Genomic DNA, 24155 nt, shown 5'->3' with positions numbered 1-24155 from the left:
GCCACTGCTCCAATCGAAATGCAATCCTCCTCGCCTTGCAGCAAGCTAAGGGAAATAAAAGCACTGGCAGATCTCACAAATCAAGTAGGGTTTTCAGCTCTCAAGAGGTACCTGGTGACAATTAGTGCTTCCATGCAGATGGCCCTAGGATGAGCTCATAGAATCACAGAAATTGTAGAGTTGGAAGGGACCGTGAGGGTCATCTCGTCCAACCCCCTGCAACGCAGGACTCTTTTGCCCAACGTGGGGCTCGAACCCACAACCTTGAGATTAAGAGTCTCATGCTCTACCAACCGAGCTATCCTTAAGCATCTCCAGTTAAACGTGGACAAGGCTGCAGGTAATAGGGAAGACCCTCTGCCCGAGAAGCGGGAGTGTTGTTGTCAGTCAGAGTGAACAACACTTCGCTAGACAGCTAAATTAGTTTGGTCTAGCACATGACACCTTCCTACGTTCTCTACCCCCAACCCCAGCAATAGAACAGACCTTGGTGCAGAAGGAGCCCAGATCTCTGCAGTCCTCTGTCTTCCGTTCTTTTGACCACAAGCACTTACTGTCCAGCAGGATGGGATGGGAACAGACCCCAGTGCCCTAGAGCTTGCATGTCTGTCAGCTACAAGTTCCCTTCCAGAAGTTGTTCAGCTGGGGCTGCAGCTGGTAGAAGTGAACCCCACCCTCAGATAGACCATATGCCCTACATGAGCTAACCGCAATGTTACAAAAATAGCTTGTGAAATGGGAACTGTGGGGAGAAAGGGGCAATTCTGATAATACACAAGGGGAGAAGTGAGCTATGGTAGATCACCACTTTTTCTCCTTCTCTCTCTCTCTTTTTAAAGGACTTTGGTTCCACACTGAGTAGTTATAAAGCAAGCGGAAATCATCGGGTGAAAGTTTTATTGGAACGGAGCTGCAGGGATGACAAATCATTCACCTGTTGATTTCTGCTCATTATAAAACCATTTAAAAAACACGAAAACTCTGCCCATTAAGGAGAAAGGAGTAAACTCAATGTCTATAGGATTTTAGCTGATCAAGCACCTCTAGCTGCCCACATTTAATCCCATTCTGCTAGGAAAGCGCTGAGCTGCCTTGTTTTTGGTGTTTTAATTTGTTTAACTTAGTACATTCATCTCTCATCTCTTCTCCGTTATGGAGCTCAAGGCAGTGCAAGGGTTGACAAGACCCAGGACTTCCTCCGTCCAGGAAGGGCTGTACACACAGAGCATGGCCCTCTGATAAGGACATTTCTTGGCTAGAGCAACCACTGCAGCCCGACAGCAAGGCCTGCCTAGGAAAGCTGTCAGCAATTAGCCCTAGAGCAGGAGTAGCCAATGTGGTGCTGTCCAGATGTTTTAGACTACAACTCCCATCAGCCCCAGCTTGTGCAATCCATGCCAATTTTATGCAAAGCTGTGCCTTCTCTTTTTGGCGACTGGTAAGTGACCACCCTCCTCCAGGAACTTGGGAGCTCTCTGGCATGGCATTCTCAGAGGGGACCCCGCACCTGGAAAAAGCAGGACATACAACAGAATTACCCAAGGCTGCCATTGATCTTCTTGGATATTCTGTACAAGGGTGGTTTGGCTGTGCGCAGGATTCCTGCATTGCAGGGGGTTGGACGAGAGGACCTCTGGGGTCCCTTCCAACTCTATGATTCTATGATAGCACCCTTGGGGTGGTGAGCCCTCTGCTGGACTTGGGGCTCCTGGAAAAGGCCCATGTTTTCCATCTTCTGGGGCCAGCCCGAAGTGGAAGCCCTGCAGGTTTCTGTACTATTTAGAGTGAGTCTTCTACCACCTCCAGAGTCAACACTCTGCAGCTGCTGAGGAAAAGGGTGGCATGCCTCCCTTGCTCTCCCCTACAAAACTTGGGCCCTTCCGGGTTGGCGCCCCCGGCAATGGCAGAGCTCCTCCGATCGGGAGGAACTTGCTCCATGGAAAGTTGGGTCTGAACCGCCACGGCGAAGGCGGAGACCCACTGAAATCACAGGCAGAAGAAGCTTGTGAACCTGGGATTCGGCTGGCACATTTTGCGCCTCCCCTACTGGCGGGGAAACCCTGTTTTGGGGATCCAGAGCGACGTGGGGTGAGCGGCGCGGTGCTTTGAATCGACCGCTTCTTTCACGGAGTGAAGCCGCATTGCTGCTGCCGGAGAGCGCTGACGTTTTCTTGTGGACAATTGGATTTTAAACAGCAACCCGTGAGTAAAACAGAAAATTGGATCTTTAAATATCTTAATTTGGCATCAAACAGGGAAGGTTCAAAACAGGAAGTCCGCCTTCCCCTTTTGTAAATAGACTGAAGCAAAGAGCTTACAAGTTAAGGTCTCGGAAAGCCTTATGTAAAGGATTAAACTTCCATCGATTGAAAGCATTAGACCCCCCCCCTTGGAAGCAGGAGAAGAGGGGGGAAAATTTGGACTGTGTATCCTTCAGGAGAGAGTGATTAAAATTAAATTACCACTGCTCTGAACCTGGGAACGGGCTCCCAGTGATTGACGTTTCGGGAGAGTTCATTGACAGCGAAGAGAACGGATGTTGACAGTCAGTTAAATAAGAGAAATATATTGTTTCCATTGTCCGCTTCTGCGTTTAAAAGGGAGGGAAAGTATCTGAAAATTGAAACTATCTTTACTTTTTGATCTGTGTTGGAAAAGATTGATACAAGTGGAGACTGTTCCCCTCTAGAGGGAGCTTTTGAAACTGTTACAAGAGTGGAGCTGGGAAATCTCCAGCTGCTTGATAAGAACTGTGAGAACTAGAGATTGACCTTGGATATTCAAGAATGTCGACAGGAGAAGCCTTATGGACTGCATTTTCTAAGATAAGCCACTTGTTGGAACAGCTTCATAAAAAGATGGATGCTATGACTACTAAAATTGACATTTTGGAACCAAAAGTGAGCACCAATACAGAAATTATTCAGGTTTTAGCACAGGAATCTATTTCAACAGGACAAATTGCTGAAAAGGAGAAGGAGAAAGTTGCTGTTGTCAAACCTAAAGTAATACAAGGGGGAGCCTTAGCCTTACAGAGGCAAATTGAGGACTACAAGTTGAGGCCCTTTATGATTGAGACTAGAAAAAGTCAGATTTTGAAGATCGGAGCCTGGCCTGGACTAGAAAAGGAAAGTTGGAAAGATCCCTCTATGCAAGGATTAACTGACTTTTGGAATATGGACTTGGGTCAGGAGGAGATTGGAGTTCTGGGGGCCTTTGGATTTGGAGGAATTTTGAAACATGCCCGGAAATACTTTATGGATCCTAGTTTTAATTATGGAAATCTGGCTGACCTGTAGAGAAGGAATAAAAGTATCATTGGATTGGAGTTTCCCCGAGATCTGCTCTTCAACATCAAAGAATATGAAGAAGACTGGCAGAAGGGACGTGGAAAAGAGTTAAGAGCCTCGGACATAAGATCTCCAGGTTGATGGACTGTATGGAGTTGACGGAAGTGGCTGGTAGAGTCCGAGACTGGGGAGAGGAGATGGTGGAAGAAGATTGGAAATTTAAAGTCTATATATAGAAATATTGTAAAATTAATGAGTGATAGAAAAATGTTGGAAGGAAATTTTATGGCTTTAGCTGAAATGCTATAAGGAGTTAAGCTTAAATAAGTATACTAATTTTAATGGAAATAAGATTAAAAATATGTTAAAACATTTATATGATAGAAAATAGAGAAAGATGGAAAGGAATTGCTGAAACAATTAATGGAAGTGGAATACAAAGAGGGAGGTGAGAGGAGGTCAATGATACAAGGGAATGAAAGATAGAATATGGAAAAGGTATGATGTATGTTTTTAAATTGTTTTTGTTTGGTTTGGTTTAGTTTATTGTGTTAGTTTAATGTGCTAAGGTTGTGTTTTGTATTGTTTATGTATTGTATTGTTTTTTCTCTTTTTTGTTCTTTTTTTTTCTTTTGTCTTCTTTCTTCCTTTTCTTTTTTGTAAGCTTTAAAAGTAATAAATATTATTTTTTAAAAAAACCAAACAAAACCATGGCTTGGGACTGGTTTTAAGTAAGAAGGCAGGTAGGGGAAGGGAGGGGTCTGATGGAGGGAAGCCCACTTGTCCTTGGCAAACCCCACAAAGCAATTTACACAGGAATATTAAAAGAAAAAGCATAAAGTATATAATAAAACAGCCGATAAGATGCTACAACGGGTGTGGGAAGATACCTATTGAAAACTAGATCTTCCTTGAGGGCAAGGTGATGCTTTGGTAGCCCCAACACGTGGTGGCTGGGGGAGGAAGATCACACACACATGTACAGTTTGTTTATATAATCCAGCTGATCCGAGAGTACACATTCATCACGGACTGCTTCTTGTGTCATAATTTTTAATTATTAATAGTAATGAACATTCTTAACTCTTTCATTTGAGGAAATCTATATCCCTCAACCAAAAAAACAACCACCACCCCCATGTCTTTTTAACAAGCCACTTTCCCTTATTTGCTTATATTTGCAGTTCTGGGAGTGTATGCCACTATTTTGGTCCAATGTACATAAAAACAAGCTGCTAAACTTGTTAAATGCCAATAAATTAGCAAGTAACTGAATCTGAGGCTCGTCCCCTTTTGAAGTTGAGGTCCAGGACAAATGACTATCCTCCTCGCCCCCCCCCCCGGTCTGATTGGCCCTGGAGCCATCCTGAATTTTCTGCTGCATAGTAAAAAGAGGTCACCTATTACCCACTTTCAATTTCTATGCCCTCTAACTTTGCCCCTCCTCCTCCTTAGGAACAGAGGAAGTGGCCTTATAACAAGTAAAGGAAACAGTCCATCTAGCTCACTGGTGGTGAACCTTTTTTCAGCCCCAGAGTTAAAAGTGGTTAGAACGATGAATATAAATTTTGCATTTATAGACATGCTCTATGCTCCACCCAGACCAGTGAGAGGCAGAGCTCAAGGACACTTCCCAGCTAAGCAAAAACACAAGGTCCTTCCTGGAGATGCCAGGGATTGAACCTGGGATCTTCGAAGGAGATGCTCTGACCACTGAGCTATACACCCTGCCTCCTGGCACTGCTTGCTTGCTTGCTCACCTGCCCTCTGTGAGTGAGCAAACAGTTGGAGGAGCAAGAAGATGGAGCATTAACCCTCTTCCGCATTTCATTGGCTCCTTCTAAGAGTTGAAGTGAATCAGGCCCAGGAGGAGAGACAAGGGACTAGCTAAAGGTAAAGGGTAAAGGAACCCCTGACCATTAGGTCCGGTCGTGACCGACTCTGGGGTTGCGGCACTCATCTCGCTTTACTGGCCGAGGGAGCCGGCGTACAGCTTCCGGGTCATGTGGCCAGCATGGCTAAGCCGCTTCTGGCGAACCAGAGCAGCACACGGAAACGCCGTTTACCTTCCCGCCAGAGCGGTACCTATTTATATGCTTGCACTTTGATGTGTTTTTGAACTGCTAGGTTGGCAGTCAGCAATAGCCAGTAGCTGGGAATCACAAGGGCTGAGATGAAGGTAGAGCATGAAGATTCTTAACCTTAGGGTCACTGGTTCAAGCCCCATGCTGGGCAAAACATTCCTGCATTGTAGGGAGTTGGACTAGGTGAGCTATGACTCTTGTGTTCCCAAGTCTAAAATTCCAAGATTCTAAGCTGTTCTGCTGAGGTCCTGCTTTCAGGCTTCCCATGGGCATCTGGTTGGCCACCGTGAGAACAAGATGCTGGACCAGATGGGCCATTTCATCTGACCCAGAAGGGCTCCTATGTTCTTAAGTGGCAGAAGAAAGAGGTCACAATCAGTAAGACTGAGCCCACTGAGATCAACTTGCCCAAGGTTCCCCTCCAAAATGGAAAAACCCAGCACTAGGCTAATCCCAGAAGGTCAAAGCATCTGAAAAAGAACAGAATTTTATGTTGGTGGATAAAAGACAAGGGGAAGTGTGTGGTGGGGCAGGAACCACCACATCAGCACTCTCAGAATAAACTGAACAAGAAATAACTTGAAAACAAAGGGAGGGGGAATCCCTTCCAAAGAACATTTCCTTTTAATGGACCTGGCTAAAGATCTTTCCACAGAAGTACAGGGTGGAACAGTGCGCGCGCACACACATGGCCAGTTCACTAGCAGGAAGTGTGCGCTCCTGTGCATGTGTGCATATGTGTGCTGCCCTCACAGGCCTGCAGTCCAGCCCCGCAGAGCGTGGGAGATGCACAGCATCATTTGAGCACACCATGTGCTACTCCAGAGCTCAGCCAGGGCAGGCGGCCAAAGAGCTTGCTAATAGCCTGTCTGAGAGGCGCATAAGTTCCACCTGCTGGCTGTGGTGGCAAACCACAGCTCCGACGGACGAGTGGAATGGCTGAGAGGGAGGCACCTAAAGGGACACGACAGGATGGCGCCGTGCCCAGGCACACAACCTGGAGGGGCAAAGAGCACAGCTGTCGTGTGCCAGCCTGCCCTTGTGCCAGCCTGCCCCTGCAGAACAGACCTCCTGTGACACCCACAACAGGGTGAAGCTGCTCTGAAAGCAGGTTGCTAAGGAACCCATCCTCCTGCCCTCAGGATCATTGTTCAGCCAATGGCAACATGCTCCAATGACATCATGAGCCTTCAGCGTGTCATGAATGCCATGTGCCTGGCTTGATTTCTCCCTTCGCAACGTGAAAGAATCAAGGCAATTGCCAGGCTCCTCCGCACCTCTTTTAAAAACCAGGAGTGCTGTGTTAACAGTCCCTTCTGCCCCATGTGCAAAATCATACTGCCTCCTCCCGGCTCCGTTTCATTTTGAGCAAAGCAAACCATTTCATTCTGAGCATTTTAAAACTTTCTGTTTGATTTGTGGTGTCTTTATTATCACTAACCTAGTGTCCTCTGGATGGTTTGGAACACAACTCCCGTCCATCCCAGCCAGCTTGTGGGAGTTGTAGTCCAAAACACCAGGTTGGCAAAGGCCAGCATATAGCAATAGCAAGCTTGTTCTCTGAGTGCCAGTTCTTACATAGGCTGCAGACACACCACATATTTAAAGCACATTCCTGCCCCCCTCAACACTTCCCCTAGGATATTTCTCCACCAGTGTCAAGCTCTGTTGTTTCTCAGATGCTTTGATCTTCTGGCATTAGTCTACTGCTGGTTCCAGGTTTGGGGGGGGGCTGGGAAAGATGTTCTCAGCTCTGCCCCTCTCACTGCATGTGGCCACTTTCTTCTTACAGTTAAGAGCCCTGAGGAATCAGGAATCTAGCCCAACATCCTGTTCTCACAGAGGCCCAAAGAATCCTGGGAACTGTAGTTTATTTAGGGTGCTGGGAACTACAGTTCGTACGGGTAAACTATAATTCCCAGAATTCTTTCTGAGGGCATGCTGTAAATATATGGTGTGTACACAGCTTTAGTCAAAGCGGCACCACCCATGCTCAGTGTGTGTGTGTGTGTGTGTGTGTGTGTGTGTGTGTGTGTGTGTGTTTGTATGTAAGGGGGAAATCTTGACTAACCCAATGAGGATTGAGAATAGGTTCAGAATGCTGACTGGCTGCAGGAAGGGGTCAGTTAGGGAATGGAAATGGAATATCTCGGAAAGGGCACACATGGCTGCTGGGCACCCTGAACAAGAGCACTCCACACCCAAGTATTGTGTTTTCTGTCTCCTATCTGTAATCCATCTATTTGCAAGGGGGTTGATTGGGCAGGCAGCCGTGGGGTTGCAGAAGCAAGCAACACATGCCAGCAGTTCTAATTCCATAGCAACATCTAGCATTCCCCAGACAGCTTCCAGCTAGTTGAAAACCTTTTATCAGTTTTGGCAATCTGGCTAGGCAGCTGCAATTTTCATTCAAGATAACCTGGAAAATAATGCAACAGTCCTCATGGAGCCTGCATCTAGGACGTTTATTCAGAATGCCTTTTCTGGCTGATCTGAGATCTCTACCCATTTCCTTCTAGATGAAAATGAAAAAGGAACCACTTCACCCCTCCCTCAAACCCCACCCAAACCCCAAGAAAAACCAAAGGCTTTGATCTGCATGCCTTATAATATTATAGGGATGAATAGCAACTGAATTGCACTGATTTCCCCCTATTTTCCCCCATCACAATGTATCCAGCACCTGCCCTACTGTTCTAGCATGCAGGCATCTGCCACAAGGCTTGCAAGCTATTCAGAGCTTTTTTCCTCTAAGAAAACAAGCAAGCTTCCAGCTTGTTTTATTCAGAGACGCCCTCCGAATCGCATGACTCCAAGACCTCAAGAACAGGGAGGGAAGAAAAAACCTCCAGATATATCACATGGCAAGGCTGCAGAAAGAAAAGAATTCTTAGGGAACAGCAAAGATTCTCTTAAGGAGCCAGCACTTTTCAAGAGGTTAGGGTAGATTGAGGGCTGGGGGAACCATTGCACTAGCAGGAACCATTATCTCACTGGTAGAGCATCTGAAGCCCTGGGTTTGATCCTCTGCATCTGCAGGTAGGGTTGATAAACCCTGGAGAGCCACTGCCAGTCAGTGTTGACAATACTGAGCTAGATGGACCGATGGTATAGCACAGTTTCATACGTGGAGCTGGAGCATGAGGCTGGCCACATCTTTAGCCTAGCCATGATGATGATTTATTACATTTCCCAGTAGCCTTGGTCAAAAACAACCCAAGGTGACTTACAGGTTGACTCACTGGGCATCAGGTCGGCTGCTTCCTTCCTTCCAACACCACCCCTGTCCCCCAGGAACTCCTTTCTCCCTTGATCCAGATACCTTTGCAGTTGACCTCTACATACAATTCAAGGAAATTACCCACAAGCCAGAGTGGGAGTAAAGAGGCCCATGATACAGTCTGAGAGGTGAGATCAGACATAGAAAGACAACTTAATGGCATGGTGAAGCCTGCTGCCTGCCTAAATGACCTCATCGGTGTTGCTGGAATTACCAGGAATGCTGCCTTCTCCCTGTGATGCAAGGCTGGCTGGAAGCAAGCAGCAACCACACTCCCAACAACTTCAGCCAGGGACAAGCAGGCAGGGAATCCCTACAAGGGAGAGGTCAGGGTAGGCTTCAGGAGAAAAATAGGTGTCACTGTTCCCAGACAGACAGAATAGCAACAGTCCTACAGGCAGCAGTAGTTGGGGGTCTATTGGGAAGCCAGAAGTAGGTGGAGACAGAGCCAATGACAGGCAGAACCAAATGATCCTAGTTTTGTCCTCTTCCTCCTCCTTGATGAGTTCTATAAGGGCAAACTGAGACTACATAGGATGAAGCTGATATGCAGCACTACGCCCTGGAGTGATTTTAAGTAGGAAGGCAGGGCAAATGAGGTTGTTCTAGTATGGGTCCCTGAATGTCTCCTTTGCCAGCCTTGTGAGAGTGGAACCTAATTACAGCACAATGCAGAGTATGTTTACTCAGGAGGAAAGTCCAACCTATACACACATACCATGGCAGCCCTCGGGGAGGTTTGCTTGTGGGATGAGCTATTTATGATAACATCTGTTCTACACAGAAAAGAAGTGGGAAACAAACATTTTGCATTGCAAAAAAAAAAAAAAAGGAAAAGCAAATGAGGTTTTGCAAGGTAACAACTGAACAATTTGCATGGTAGCCATGGAATCACAGAATGGTAAAGATGGAAGGGACCCCAAGGGTCATCTGCTCCAACCCCCTGTAGTGCAGGAATATCAAATGGAGCATCCATGACAGATGGCTGCCCAACCTCTGCTTTTTGCCCAGTTCTCCAATATGTTAAGCTTATATTGAATCCCGATTCTATGGTCTGTAGAATTTGCTAGCCCTCCCAATTTGGTTTCATCTGCAAATTTGATGAGCATCCCTTCAAATCCTTCACTCAAATCATTTATAAACACATTGAACAACAATGGGCCCAGGACAGAACCCTGCAGCACCCGACTTGTCACCTTTTCCCAGGATGATGAAGAACCATTTGGGTTCAGTCAGTCAACCAGCTACAAATCCACCTAACAGTTACATTGTCCAGCCCACGTTTTACCAACTTCTCCACAATAATACTCTTGTATACTCCTCCTTCATGATTTTCCCTTTCTTCCTTTTCTTATCCATGCCCTTCTTAAATCTCAGCTCATCTGTAAGCTCCTTATGCAGGCACACTGCTTTCTTTAGATACCACTCACTTTTCTTTCTTGTTGCATTTGTGCTTTCAATGGTTCACCTTTAAGAAACTCCCATCTACCTTGGACTCCTTTCTCTTTTGAGTACTTCTGACCATGGTGAAGGTCTCATGCATGGAAAGATCATGCATAATGATACTACAGGGCTGCAAAATCCTAGGCCTTCAGTCACACATATGTTCTTAAAATGCTGAAGGTGTCGCCAGGAACTTTAAAAAAACATCAGGCATTATGCTGTCCTGTGGTGCCAAGGAAAGAGATAGTCATAGCTGAGCCTTATGATGCAGACAGAGAACAAGCTGGTGAAGGATAAGTGGAGCGTTTCATTCTTCCTCTGCACATAGGGATGTGGGAGAAATGCATTTAAAGGGGAATCTATTGAATTCACACTACCTCAAGCAATTCAAGAAGCAAAATGCAGCTATTCTTTGGAATTTGCACTTATCAAAATAGATGCTTCTACCATTTTACAATACATGAAGCTGATAACCCAACCTGTTTATGTAACTGATTGGTTTTCTTAATTAAAACTAGTTTTATTTTTGAAAACATTGCAAGATTCAAGTTCCTATAAAAACTGCAGTTGGAAAGCGTCCTCTTAAAAGAGAAATTATGACAGGAGGGAATGCATCTTCTAAAGTGATGCCTACTACAATCAACGCACATGTCCATCACATTATATCCACATTTGAACATGCTGCCTTAACATGCAATAGTTAAAAGGTGGGGAAAGGGGTAGGGTGCACACACAAACACCCCCCAAAAGAAAATCTCTGTGCATGTCGGTTCCTGTGCACAGCAGCCCTGATTTTCACATGTAGAGCATAGAAAGTTTGTGTGGGCCTTTTAGCTGCATTCACTTGAATGCACATAGAATTCTTCGCACTTTGGCGGACTCAGGTGGATGCCAGTAAATGCCCCCTGCAGACCTGGCCGTCCCACTGAACATGGAAAGGCCAGGAGCTGATCAAGCTGCGCTGATGTGTATGGGATCATTGGAGGTGGGGCGTGCGTGTGTGTGTGTGTGTGTGTGTGTGTGTGAGAGAGAGAGAGAGAGAGAGAGAGAGAGAGAGAGAGACCCCACCCACATTTTTAACTACTTGATGTTTATGTGAAGGTCTGAACATGGCTGAAACAATTAATTGCTTTATTAGCTTATAGGTAAAGGGACCCCTGACTGTTAGGGTCCAGTCGCGGATGACTCTGGGGTTGCGCTCTCATCTTGCTTTACTGGCCGACGGAGCCGGCATTTGTCCGCAGACAGTTTTTCCGGGTCATGTGGCCAGCATGACTAAGCAGCTTCTGGCAAAACCAGAACAGCGCACGGAAATGCCATTTACCTTCCCGCCAGACTGGTACCTATTTATCTACTTGCACTGCATGCTTTCGAACTGCTAGGTTGGCAGGAACAGGGACCAAGCAACGGGAGCTCACCCCGTCACAGGGATTCGAACCGCCGACCTTCTGATCGACAAGTTCTAGGCTCTGTGGTTTAACCCACAGCGTCACCCGCGTCCCTTTATTAGCTCATACCCATAACCAAACTGAGATTTCCTTAACCTGGCAACAGCCCTTTAAAAAAATTACCTGAGGGTGCACACCTGTACCTGCAAAACCGAGTCTGGGAGTAACAGGTTGAACAGTTTCTGAGGTTGGGCAAAGAGAAAGAAGCATTTCACATTTTGAGGAAATGGATGGGAAAAGCACTTGAGAGGGGTTGATGCTGTCTCCGCTGCATTTGAACATTATAGTAGCAGTGTGTGTGCTTTGCATGAAAAAGATCCTAGGTTCAATCCCTAGCAGCTCTCCATTAAAAACAGGATCAGGTAGCAGGTGAAGAGCAGGGCTCCTGACAGACAGCCGAGAAAGCTGCTACCACAGCAGATGCCACCGGGCAAGATGGCCCAGTGGTGTCACTTAATAAACAAGGCAGCTTCATATGTGCCAGGTTACCCCACCACCACCAAACCTGTTCAACCTATATACTTGGAAAGATTCTTCAGAAATAACTATGCAATCCTGGGGGGGGGGGTACCCTTTTTAGCTTGAGGGTTGCATTGCTTCATGAGGGCATATGGCCATTTGCAAGGGTTGGGCAGGGCCAGAGGCAAAGTAGATATAACACTCAGGATGACTCTTACCTTTGTTTAGTAGGGTACATTGCAGCAACATAAGAAGGCAGAGGTTTCTAAACCCTCCTCCCTACCCGAATACCTCTCCATCCTCAATCCAGACAAGTCAGAGGCATTAGTTCAAGGCTGGTTAGGCAAAAGCACTTAAAAGAAGCCTAAAGCATGCTCTGGGGAGAATCCTGAGGGCAGGACAGAAAGGGGTATGTGGGACACCATTTGGCCAATGAGCCTGAGGTCCCCTACCCCGTTGAGTTTCCACTGACCGGGAAAGCATGAAACCCACCTCTCCTTTCTGAAATTCCCTTCAGCACTGATTAGCCTTGCAAACCCATAATCTCATCTTTCAAACAACCTGTCTTACTCTGTCCTCTTGCAGAAAAAGAGCAGAGATGTTGTCAGGGATTCAAGTCTATCAAATTGTTCCCACCCACCTTTCCTGTCCCTGCCCAAAACTGATAGATAACACAACAACTTAATTTTTGTTTTTGTTTTTTTTAAGAAAAACAAAGCCAGCTTTGCTATTGCAAAGATATAAAGCAGACAAGCTTGTGCATTTGTGCCACTGTTGATGTATTAGTACCAGATATGCATGCAAAAAGTTGTATGCCTGGGGAAGACACAAATCTCTTGCCCCCTTCCCCCACCAAATAAGAGATTTGTACTAATAACATCCCATTAGTTTTCTCTCTCTACAGTATTAGCATGCAGTGTGTCTTATTTGCAGAGGACAGTCCTCTATTTTAAGGACTATCCAGTCAAAGCTCTGTCTAAAAATAATGAGCCATAATAAGGGAGAGCAGTGACCTTACACTTGGATTACAGACTGAGCAAGAACACAGGTCAATTGGTTACCCACTCACGGAAGATGTACTGTATTTCTAGTTCAATTACAGTAATTTTTTCCTAAATTTGCACCTGCACCCACAAATTACCACATGTGCTTAATAAAAGAGAAGTACTATAGCTCAAATGTTAAAGCACCGGTTTCGCATGAAGGAAGTCTAAGGTTCAATTCCTGCCACCTCAAAGCAGGGCTGGGAAAAACTCTTGTCTGAAACTCCAGAGAGCTGCTGCCAGTCAGTGGAGACATTATTGAGCTAGATAGACCAATGGCCTGATGGGGTAGAAGCCAGCTTCCTTTGTACCCAATACACTGCTGTGTGTTGCAGTTGTCTTCAAAACAAAGCCTTGGAAGATTGCTATGTATCTTGTCATTTCACCTAGCCCCTCTTGCCCAACACACATCTGTGACCTAGTCCGGGAGCAGGGTCTAATTGTCATCTGGGCAGCCCAGGACCTCCAAACACACTGCCCAGGATTGCGCCCCAGAGAAGTCACTTTGGTACTGCTCTCGCAGTGGTTTGACTTCACCCTCGGAGGTACACTCCATTGTCTCTTGAGACAGAAGGATGCCAATGATAAAGGGGCTTCTATAGCTTCCTACTGGGTGCAAATTCATAGTGACTGTAGCGCAAAGCTAGCAACACCCTCGGCAGCAGTTGCTGCCATCCTTGCATTCAGTGAGGTAACAAGACTCAACACCTTGCTCCATGCACATCAAAGCTCCTTCCCGTTGACACCCCCTTCCACCCACTGGCGTTACTTACCTGCTCGGTGCAAGGACATAAGCAAGGATCCTGCCCTCTCCATGAGTGCTGGGTCCCACAAGCAGCACCAGCGGTGTCAAAGCACGCACAGGGGCATCCACACCACACGCAGATGCCTTCACAGCACCCTGGTCTGTGCAACAGACACCCACCCACCCCTGCTGTCTTTCGGCCTAGTCCAGTTCTGAAATCGGCAGCAAGGTGAAATCTGCAAGGCGGCTGCTTCTTCAGGCGGATTGTCCTGCCATGCCAGGGCTGAAAATAGTTTAGGAAGCTGCCCCTTTTGTTCCTAGCGATCCGCCTGCCTCCAGTCCTCCTCGGCTGAACTTCCTTTTCCCACTTTCTCTGGCCCCCTCGGCAGGGAGAGGAAATCACCAGGAATTGGCTGTTTGAGTCAACTCCCGCTGGCCCATTGTCGCAGGCCTGTCCCTCCTTCCTTCCTATCGACAAGGCCCTGGGAAAAGAGAGAATGAGCCTGTGTTTGCACACAGACTTGTAGGCCAAGTGGGACCTTGTTTTCGAAATGCTTCCTTTACTCGACTTCACACACCTTTAGGGAAATGGCTCTAAGATCAGAAGGATAATCTCTTTAGGGCTTTCCCCTCTCCCTGGTGGGGGGCCTGGCTCCCCTCTCCTCTTGCAAAGGAGGCCTTCCACAGCTGCTACTCCTTCCAAACACGCCTTAGGGCTGGAGGCTGAGGAACCAGGAGAATCTCTTTAGAAGGCAGATTTGGCTCAAGGGCTGCTGGTTGCAGATTATAAAGCAGGGCTTTATAATCTTTGGGCCTAGAGGGCCACATCAGGCCTCTTTATCTGGTCCTAGGCCGCACCCATCTCTGATATTGTTCTGCCTCCTCCTTGAGCAACTCTGCCTGGCTGAAAGGTTTCCTTGAATTCTGATCATGCCTATTCCTTGCATGAATGAAGGATAGAGAGGAGAATGTGTAGAAACTGGCCAACTAGGTAAAGTAAAAAAATAATTGTGTTCATTGCTGCACCCACTTTAGCTACCATCATCAACAGCATCACATGGAGAAACAGAGATGCACTGTAACATAGGGTTCCTTTCTGACAGTTCTGAAGGATATTCTGAGCTCTTCAGCACCAAAGGAAGACGCAGTTCGTGCTATATTTTAAATCAACTTGTTAGATCTTCGGGCTGATCCTGCAAGCCTACAACTGAAAAGTGGCCAGCCAAGGAGCCAAGCCAAGGGCAGCTACAATCAATAAAGCCATCTCCTGTTGCTTCTTGCAAGCATCAGGTTCACAGGGTTCCCAAATGTGGGTTCTCCAGCTGTTTTTGGACTACAGTCCCCATTATCCCTGATCACCGGTCCTGCTGGCAAGGCATTCTGGGAGTTGTAGTCCAAAAAACAGATGGATGCTGTTTGGGAATCCCTTATAGACTGGCTGGCATGTCAAGCCATCATCTCACTGTAGAACAATGAGATGAGAAGAGCCAAAGGCCCTTGCTGGCAGAGTCATTTAAATATTTCAAACCAAGTCCAGAGATAAAAGAAAATGATAATACTGTATAACCTGAACAAGAACAGTATATAACTTCAGGTTTTGTCTGTCTTAAGTCAGGCTAGATATACAATTACAACACATAGAAGAAAACTATGTCAATATGCAAATGACATTCAGCTCTGTTTCTCCTTGCCACCTGGTGAAGTTTGTGTCTGGAGGCAATAATGAGATGGAGGAAGGCCAAAACACTGAAGCTACATAAATCCTAGATAAATTAGAGATACTGCAGATTGGTAGTTCCTGGGTTGATGAAACAGAGAGAGAGAGCTTGTTCTAGAGAGGGTTGCATGCCCGCTGAAGGACCAGGTACATAGCCTGAAGGGTTCTCCTAGATTTTGCTCTGTAGCTAGGGCCCAGGTGGCTTTAGTGGTATGAAGTGCCTTTTTCCAGCTCTGGCCTTTTCACCAGCTACAGCCACTTCTGGGAAGAGAATGCCTGGCCATAAAGATCGGTGCACAAATTACCTATAAGTTGGATTACTGCAATTCATTCCATGTGGGGTGGCCCTTGAGGACTGCTCATGGACACTGCAAAATGCAGCGGCCAAAGTATTAATGGGAATGTCTGCAGAAAAGCATATAACAACAGTTCTCATCAGGCCCAGTTCAGAGTCTTAGTTCCAAGTTTAAAATGCTAAATGGCTAAGGATCTGGGTATCTGAAGGAATGCATCTCTCCAAATCCTACATAAATCTAGCGAGATACTGCAGATTGGTACTGCCTGGGCCTTGAGGCTGCTCGTTCAGCACCAGCTGAAGACTTTGTTCTTCAGTCCGGTCTTCTTAATTGGCTGTGTAAGGAGCAACATAGCCAAGATTCTTAATTGTATTTCACTTTTATTGCTTAGTGCATTTTAAACTGCTGATACCTTCCCCGAGATCACTAGTGATGAGGGGTGGGACATACATTCTTTAAAATGAAAGAAAACAAGCATTGCTTCCAAAATGTGACGGTTCCATTTTTAGTATTAATTTCAAGCTCAAGGACATCAGTTGCTGTGGAGTAGAAAGTTTGCATGCAGAAGGTCCCATGTTCAAGCCCTGGCATCTCCAGGTAAGGTTACATCCACACCATCCATTTCAAGTTCTCTTACACCACTCCAATACCCATGGCTCCCTCCAAAAGAATTCTGGGAACTGTATTTTGTTAAGACCTCGCTGAGCTACAGTTCCCAGCACCCAAATGAATGCTCCATGGTGTGGATCTGACCTAAGGGGATCTGGTAGTGGGAAACAGGAAATACCTTCCTTTGTCCAAGACCCTGGAGACCTGCTAATTTAGGCTGCTTTCAGATATGTGGGTTACTGTGCTACGTTTGCTGGTTACAATGCTAGCTCTTCTGTCCCAGTTTTTAACATTCCTTTTATACTGCAGTACTTTGTTGCATTATGGCACTCTGGCTTTTTGATCAATACACCACCATGTCACCCTAAATTCTGAACAGCAGGAAAGAACTGTATCCTGGGATACTGCCCTAAATTCTGCCACATGGAACTACAATGCAAAACTCCGGAGATTTGCCAAGTTAACAGGGTTGCAAATGGATTCTACTCGTCCCCCTTAAAAAAAATTAAAGTGGAAACAAGGACTAAACTTCAAATTTCTCTAGATTTCCAGAAGTGGCTTTTCTGTAGCATGAAAGTTAACAACAATGACAAAAACAACCACCACAACCCAGGTCCAACACTAACACTGAAGAAAAAGCAGGAAGGGACTAAAGCCTGAGAGAACTACAGTGAGGGAAGAATAGATTACCTTTCTGTCTATTACTTCCCAACGGGTTCCGCTAGCTTACTAAAAACAGTGTTGCTTTACTCCCAGTAATGGCAGATGGGGTTTGTAGTCCAATCACACCTGGAGAGTCACAGGTTTCCCCAGCCAAGGAGTAAACCATACCTGGGCCAGGTAGACAATGGTCTGTCTTGGAACAAGGCAGCTTCCATCTTTCCTCACTCAAAACAACTTGCAAGCTAACAGCAGCAAGACCCTACTGCTTTTGCAAGAACCAAAGCCAGGATGTTTACAGCCAGTGTGGTGTAGTGGTTTTAGAGTGGCGAACTAGGAGTTGAGAGACCAGAGTTCAAATCCACACGTGGCCATGTGGCTCAGTCACTGTCTCTCAGTCTACCCAAACCCTAAGGGGTGTTGTGAGGATACAAATGGGGAGGGGGAAAACCTATGAGTGCCAGCCTTGGACAAAAGCTGAGCTATAAATGCAATAATTAGCACTATCTGGCTTTTCCTTGCTAGAATCTGGCCGTGGGACTCTTAACGCTCAGCTGAATGGATCTGTCTGACCTGGGCTGCAGGTTGTTATTCTCCATGGCTGTGAGACTTAACTGCTCAGATTCCTTTATGGCAATAAAATTTAACTATTCCTGCAAGAGCCTGGCTGGAGTAATACCAGAATCATCATAGCTGTATAGATAACCATGCATGGCCCCCAGGGCTCTTTATCTGAGTTCCCACCACCACTATCAACCTTCCACTGCAGAGATGAGTTTTGATATAACAAGATGTATGTGCTCTAGGCTACAGATGCACAGCGAAGGACAACAATCTCCAGCATTGAACATACACACAGGCATGGCTGTCTCTATTCTCCCATTCATCCCCCACCCCACCCATCAACTTCTCTCCCCACCCCTCACCCCATTTCCCTTTCCTGTGAAAGCCCTATCTCCCGACCACTGGAAATCCTGCTTGCTGCTACTCCCACCCTCGACTCCCAAGATTTCAGCAGGAATCGCTTGCATGCTTGCAAGCCCATGTCTATAGCCATGAGGGCAAGAAACCTGTTTACTTGTTTGTTATAAATTGAGTAAAAGGTTAGATGTTTTAGGTGCTGAAAGCTGCACCCAGTAGCAAATTCAGAACTTAACTATTGCAGAATATGCCCAGCACTGATAACCAGGGCTGAACTGGATGTTTTCAGCTGAGAAATAGAAACTGGGTGAAGAGCAGCAATAGGGGCTGGTTTCAGGGAAATTTAATCACACCCTTATAAATAAACCCATGACAGTTAGTTGCCTGTCAAAAAACAAAAGGAGACTGAAGTCATATTCACGCCATAAATTTAAAACACATGCCTCCCCTCCTCTGGAGAATCCTGGGAATTGTAGTTTGTTAAGGGGTAGAGTAGTGGTTCTCAATCCCTCCCCCCCCCCCGGGGCCACACTTTCAAATTAAAAATTTGCTCGTATCACACCAATTTTTTTGTGGATAAGAAATAAATTGGAAAGCAACTCCTAGTAATGCCTGATTTATAACATAGAACACAACTACTTTCTAATATGGTCCAGAAAGTATAAAAGAATGCAGCTACATAATAACATGAACATGAACCATTCCCAAAATATAATAGATTGTCTTCCTGCCATGTTTGCCATCCTCTCCTGCCACACCAGTGTGCGAGATTAGGACTCGGGAGACCAGAGTTTAAATCTCCACTCAGCCATGAAACTCAGCAAGTGACCTTGGGCAAGCCTAATCTACCTGACAGGGTTCTTGTGGGGATAAAATAGGTGGGGGGGGGGCGGTAGAAGAATGACATGTACCAACCTGAATGACTAAATGGTGGCCACTATCACTTTCTCTCCTTCCCTCACCCCCAACGCTTCTAGAATGACACTATATAAAATTGTTCACACGTTACACTGAACACAGGTATAAGCTGCCACTACAAACGCACAGGTGTTTGTGTGAGACAGTGTACACGCGTTGCTCAACTATTGCGTATGCGGACTGTGCACACATTGAAGGTAACATGTGAATAACTATATGAGTGTATTTGTGTACATGGGTTTGGATGTTGAACCCTCGCTAAATGTAACATGCAAACACCCCAACGTTACAACATCACATCGTTCCAAGGGCTTGCAGGGTGCTGGCAAACCCAACTTTACTAAAGAAAAGGCCACTGTTACTGCCACTCACTGAACTCTTCCCCTCAAACCGTGCAAATAATCCTTCTCCCCAAATCATCTGAAATGCTCTATCCTATTTGCCAAGATTGGAGGAGGCGGCATTTTTGCTCAGCCTTATGGCTTGAGGTGGAGGGGTGAGGAATGAAAAGGCCTTGGGACCAGAGCCCAGCTTTCAGGAGCCAATGTCAAAAAAATGTTAGGCTCTTGCCCAGAGCACGCATAGCGATATGATCAAAATTCTTAGGCATCAGCACCAAACATTTAAAAGTCTCCTGGTATTTTTCCAGCTTGAGTTGCCGAAGAGGATTGTTTCATGCCAAGAAAAGTACCTTGGAAGACTGTTGACTAACATGGGCTTCAAAGCTCTCTCTCATCCCAACCATCCCTATCGCCTTCACTGCAGTGGGTGGGGTGAAGCCATCAGCCTGCTTCTTTCACTTTGCAGTTGCTGCCTCTGCCCCCTGAATGCCGAGTTGAAAGCTGGGCCCCATGGCAACCACAGGCCATTATTTTCAGTGCATGGAATAGTTTTCAAGGGAGCTTTAAAAAAACGCACCACCTGTCAGCTTCTCTTGAATAAACTGGGAAGAGGAAGGCAGGTGGGTACAGGAACATAGCAAGCTGCCTTGTAGTGAAATGACCAGTCCTTTTTGCTTAATATTGTCCACACTGACTGGTAGCAGCTCTCTCTAGGGTGTCAGGCAGAGGTCTCCTCTAGTGCTACCTGGAGATGCCAGGATGCTGTGGGATGATGGGAGTTGGAGTCCAACAGTACTTAGAGCTATGAAAGTGCACAGACAACTCCCACCCCCTTTTTTCAGTGCTATTCTGTTTGTGTTATCTTCAACACTGCTTCATGAATAGTCATAACCAGTAAAGCAGGTGGGTGGGGTGGGGGGTGGGTAGGAGTAGAGCTCCGAGACATTTTTCAGAGGCGTGATATCATCATCACTGATGGACTACATGCACACATGTTGAACTTATTTAAAAATAAATAATAGTAATTGCAGGTTTTTGTATGACTAATTATAAAATAAAGTGAAATCACTAAAAGACTATATAGCACACACTAAACTTAGAGCAAGGGACGCAGGGGGCGCTGTGGGTTAAACCACAGAGCCTAGGACTTGCTGATCAGAAGGTCAGCGGTTCGAATCCCCGCAATGGGGTGAGCTCCCATTGCTCGGTCCCTGCTCCTGCCAACCTAGCAGTTTGAAAGCACGTCAAAGTGCAAGTAGATAAATAGGTACCGCTCTGGCGGGAAGGTAAACAGTGTTTCCATGCTCCAGAAGCAGCTTAGTCATGCTGGCCACATGACCCAGAAGCTGTACGCCGACTCCCTCGGCCAATAAAGCGAGATGAGCGCCACAACCCGAGTCGGCGACGACTGGACCTAATGGTCAGGGGTCCCTTTACCTTTACCTTAAACTTAGACCAAACTCTAAGGGAGAAGGAGATACACTGACCTGCCTAGTAATAAGAAACAATCAGCAACACTTAACACACAACCCATTCTGCACAGTACATTTAATGCAGTATCATTCCTCTTAAAATGGTCATGGCTTCCCCCCAAATAATTCTGGAAGCTAGTTTGTTAGGGGTCCTGAGAATCATTCCTCTCACACAAGTGACAATTCCCAGTGATTTAGCAGCCAATCACTCTTCCCAGGGAACTTTGGGAAATGTAGTTCCAAGGTGGTGGTGGTGGTGGTGGTGGTGGTGGTGGGTGTCTCCTAACAACTTGCAACAAACTACAATCCCCAGGATTCTTTGTGGCAGTTTAAATGTATAGCACAGATAAGGGCTCAAACTCAGGCAAACACCACAACAGCAAGAGGAATGTGAAAAAGGAGGACTCTAATGGGTGTGAGGAGGAACAACAGATTCAAAAGGAGCAAAAGAACAGTGAGGATTTGGAAGCAGAGAATTGGAAGCTGGTAAGCAAAGGAAATTAATTAAGAAAAGCCTATGCGCCAGCAGAACTCTGCTAACGCTCCTTCCTACTCCTAAGAGACAAAATCTGCAAAAGAGCAAAGAAAACCACGTGAATCAAGGCTATATTTACTTCCATCAGTTTCCCTCCCTCAGAGCACAGGGATTGGAGAGTCCTGTTAAAACCATTCCCTGTGATTGCAAACGAGACCTGTCAATCACACAGGAGCTCTCCCGCCCTCCCCACACATTAGTTTCGCTTTTTAAGAAATACAGTGCAATGTTTTTTAAAAAATCTGAGTCCACCAAACATGGGGGGCAGGTGAGGGGGGGCTTTCTGCTTCAACTCGGGGTGCTTTGTGCAAATCCCTCTTAACCTTGGAGAACCCCACAATCCTTTTAAGGCACCCCCCTTCAGAATTCAATATTTGTCCAAATCTAGGGCACAACCTAGACTTCTCTGCAAGGTTGTTTGCTTTTCTGATTCAAAGCTGAAGTTTGCTTTTCAGTTGGCTGAAGATCTTACGTTAAGGTTCACAGGCACTTGCAGAGCATCCTGACACGATAAGATAAGCAGGCAATACTGAAATTCCTCCTCCTCCTCCGTACAACCGTTAAAAAGATATTGTACTGCTGTCCTTTATTGCATCTAATCTGGAGGTATCCCTTTCACCCCACTTCTGCCCATTTCCCATCGACTCCAATTTTTTCCTGGGTAGTTAAAGAACGGGGTTCTGCAAAAACAGCACAGGTTGCAAACACACAACACATTTAAAGGCATTTAAGATGTTGCTTCCCCCCAAAGAAACCTGGAAACAGTAGTTACCTCACAGAGCAACAGCTCCCAGCACCTTTGGCAAACAGCAATTCCTAGAATTCTTTGAGCTGCAAAATGTGCTTTGTGCTACAAAGGACAGAGTCTTGTGGCACCTTAAAGACGATCCAATTTATTATGGCATAAGCTTCATGAACCACACTCAACTTCATTAGATGCATGAATGACATAATAAATTGGCAGGTTTACACACATACGTAACTCCCATAAGTAATCCAAAACATTTAAAGGATATCAGCATGGGGAAGGCTCAGGAGGAGATGTAAGGATGTGAGCAATGAAATGTCAAAACCAAAACCAACAACAACACCTGAATGCATTAATTTCAATGAGTCTACTCTAAGGAGAGCTAGTGTTAGATGCAGCACAACCCCCACCAACCTCCCCCATGGATAATAGCGTAACACCCAGTTTATTAGGTTCAGGTGACAGTCCCAGAATATTGTAAAGGTAAAGGTAAAGGTAAAGGTACCCCTGCCCGTACGGGCCAGTCTTGACAGACTCTAGGGTTGTGCGCTCATCTCACTCTATAGGCCGGGAGCCAGCGCTGTCCGCAGACACTTCCGGGTCACGTGGCCAGCGTGACAAGCTGCATCTGGCGAGCCAGCGCAGCACACGGAATGCCGTTTACCTTCCCGCTGGTAAGCGGTCCCTATTTATCTACTTGCACCCGGGGGTGCTTTTGAACTGCTAGGTTGGCAGGCGCTGGGACCGAACAACGGAAGCGCACCCCGCCGCGGGGATTCGAACCGCCGACCATGCGATCAGCAAGTCCTAGGTGCTGAGGTTTTACCCACAGCGCCACCCGCGTCCCCAGAATATTGTACTGAGCTAGTAAAGAGAGATGGAACAGTTCGCATGTTCACAACTGGTTGGGAAGATCAGGGTTGGTCCCCGATCAGCCATGCAATCAATTATTGCAATGGTCTGCATAGCTTTCTGGGAGTAAGCCAAGGTGAACTCAAATGGTGCTTGCTTCTGATTTCATAGGATGTACAATTGGTTTCCTCTGACACAAGGCAAGGTCTCCAGAATTAGCAGTAGCAGTACCTCACCCCAATATAGCAGCAGCAAGAAATATAAATATAATGTATGGGTTAAATAGCACAGTTGTGCCCAGTATGTGCATTGCTAATACAGGATAAGAAAGGAAATGGTGCTCTCTTGCTCCCATCTGCCGCAGCAAGCACGGTCAATGGCCAGGAATTACGAGAGTTGTCCTTCAGTAACTTCTGGAGGGCCAAAGGCTCCCCACACGTGACACAGACTGCTGCCATAGTTCAGCCTTCCTTAACCAAATCTGCCAGACTGTTCTTCCATTTCAGTGACCTACAGCTTGATCCTGTGCAGCTTGCTTCTAACACAGGGTAGTCCAACTTTTCATACCAAGTGGGACTCTAGGACCCTGCTCTAGGAGCCCTCATGTCTCCTTCCCAAAGCGCTTACCCAGCTTTGGAAAGGCTGTGTGTGTGTGTGTGTGTGTGAAATGTTGCTGAGGGCAGCCAAAAAATGCCTCGAGGGCTGCATGCCTCGGACCACCCAGTTCTAGGGAATATATGCAAAAGATGGCAGCCTTACAGAACAATCCTCTGCATATTTTTTCCCCAAAAGTGAGCCCCACAGCCTGCAATAGGTCTTACTCTCTTGCGCGGATGTAGCGATTGTGGCAATCTTGGCAACGCTGGAAGAGGCTGAGGGAGGAGTTGGAATCTAACAACATCTGGCAGAATGCAAGGACAACGCTTTTTGGATCAGTTTGGTGGTAAAAAGTAATCTATACCTGCAAATAAAATAAATTAGCGAACATTATAAAGAACCCTGTGGGATCAGACCAAAGGCCCATCTCACCCAGAAACCTGTTTTCACAGATACCAACCAGATGCCTATGGGAAGCCTTCAAGGCAAGACATGAGAGAAACAGCAAAATTCTCCCCACTTCTGCTTCCCAGCTACTGACACTCAGTGGTATACTTCCTCTGATACTGGAGGTACTGCACAGATATCCTAAGTAACAGCCATGGACAGCCTTATCCTTTACAAGTCTGCCCATCTCCCGTTTAAAACTATCCAAGCTGATGACCATCACACAGTAGGAAAATCCCATCCTTACCTT

General features: G+C 46.2%; 1 protein-coding gene and 1 long non-coding RNA gene across 6 annotated transcripts in view; one reads left to right on the top strand and one right to left on the bottom strand.

Moving 5' to 3' along the window:
• NHSL2 (NHS like 2) overlaps window positions 1-24155 on the bottom strand; it is a 108240-nt gene that overhangs the window by 33047 nt on the left and 51038 nt on the right. The window contains exon 1 of one of the 4 annotated variants that reach the window (XM_081847899.1): window positions 13821-13973. The exons of the other annotated variants lie outside the window; for them this stretch is intronic. Coding sequence (XP_081704025.1) covers window positions 13821-13863 — 43 coding nt within the window. The 5' untranslated portion in view covers window positions 13864-13973. Of the gene's footprint in view, window positions 1-13820; window positions 13974-24155 lie in introns of those variants that run through there. 4 annotated transcript variants of the gene reach the window in all.
• LOC309334131 lies at window positions 14687-19667 on the top strand. Of its 2 annotated transcripts, none has more exons than XR_014152906.1 (3): window positions 14687-14783; window positions 16315-16402; window positions 19563-19667. It is a non-coding gene; the product is annotated as an uncharacterized lncRNA (long non-coding RNA). The 2 variants fall into 2 exon arrangements; XR_014152907.1 differs by lacking the exon at window positions 19563-19667 and adding an exon at window positions 17600-17935.

The sequence above is a fragment of the Podarcis erhardii genome, assembly GCF_964252035.2.
Source record: "Podarcis erhardii genome assembly, chromosome: Z".
Lineage (NCBI taxonomy): Eukaryota > Metazoa > Chordata > Lepidosauria > Squamata > Lacertidae > Podarcis > Podarcis erhardii.
The sequence above is the reverse complement of the archived record's forward strand: the minus strand, read 5'-3'. Positions and strand labels throughout refer to the sequence as shown.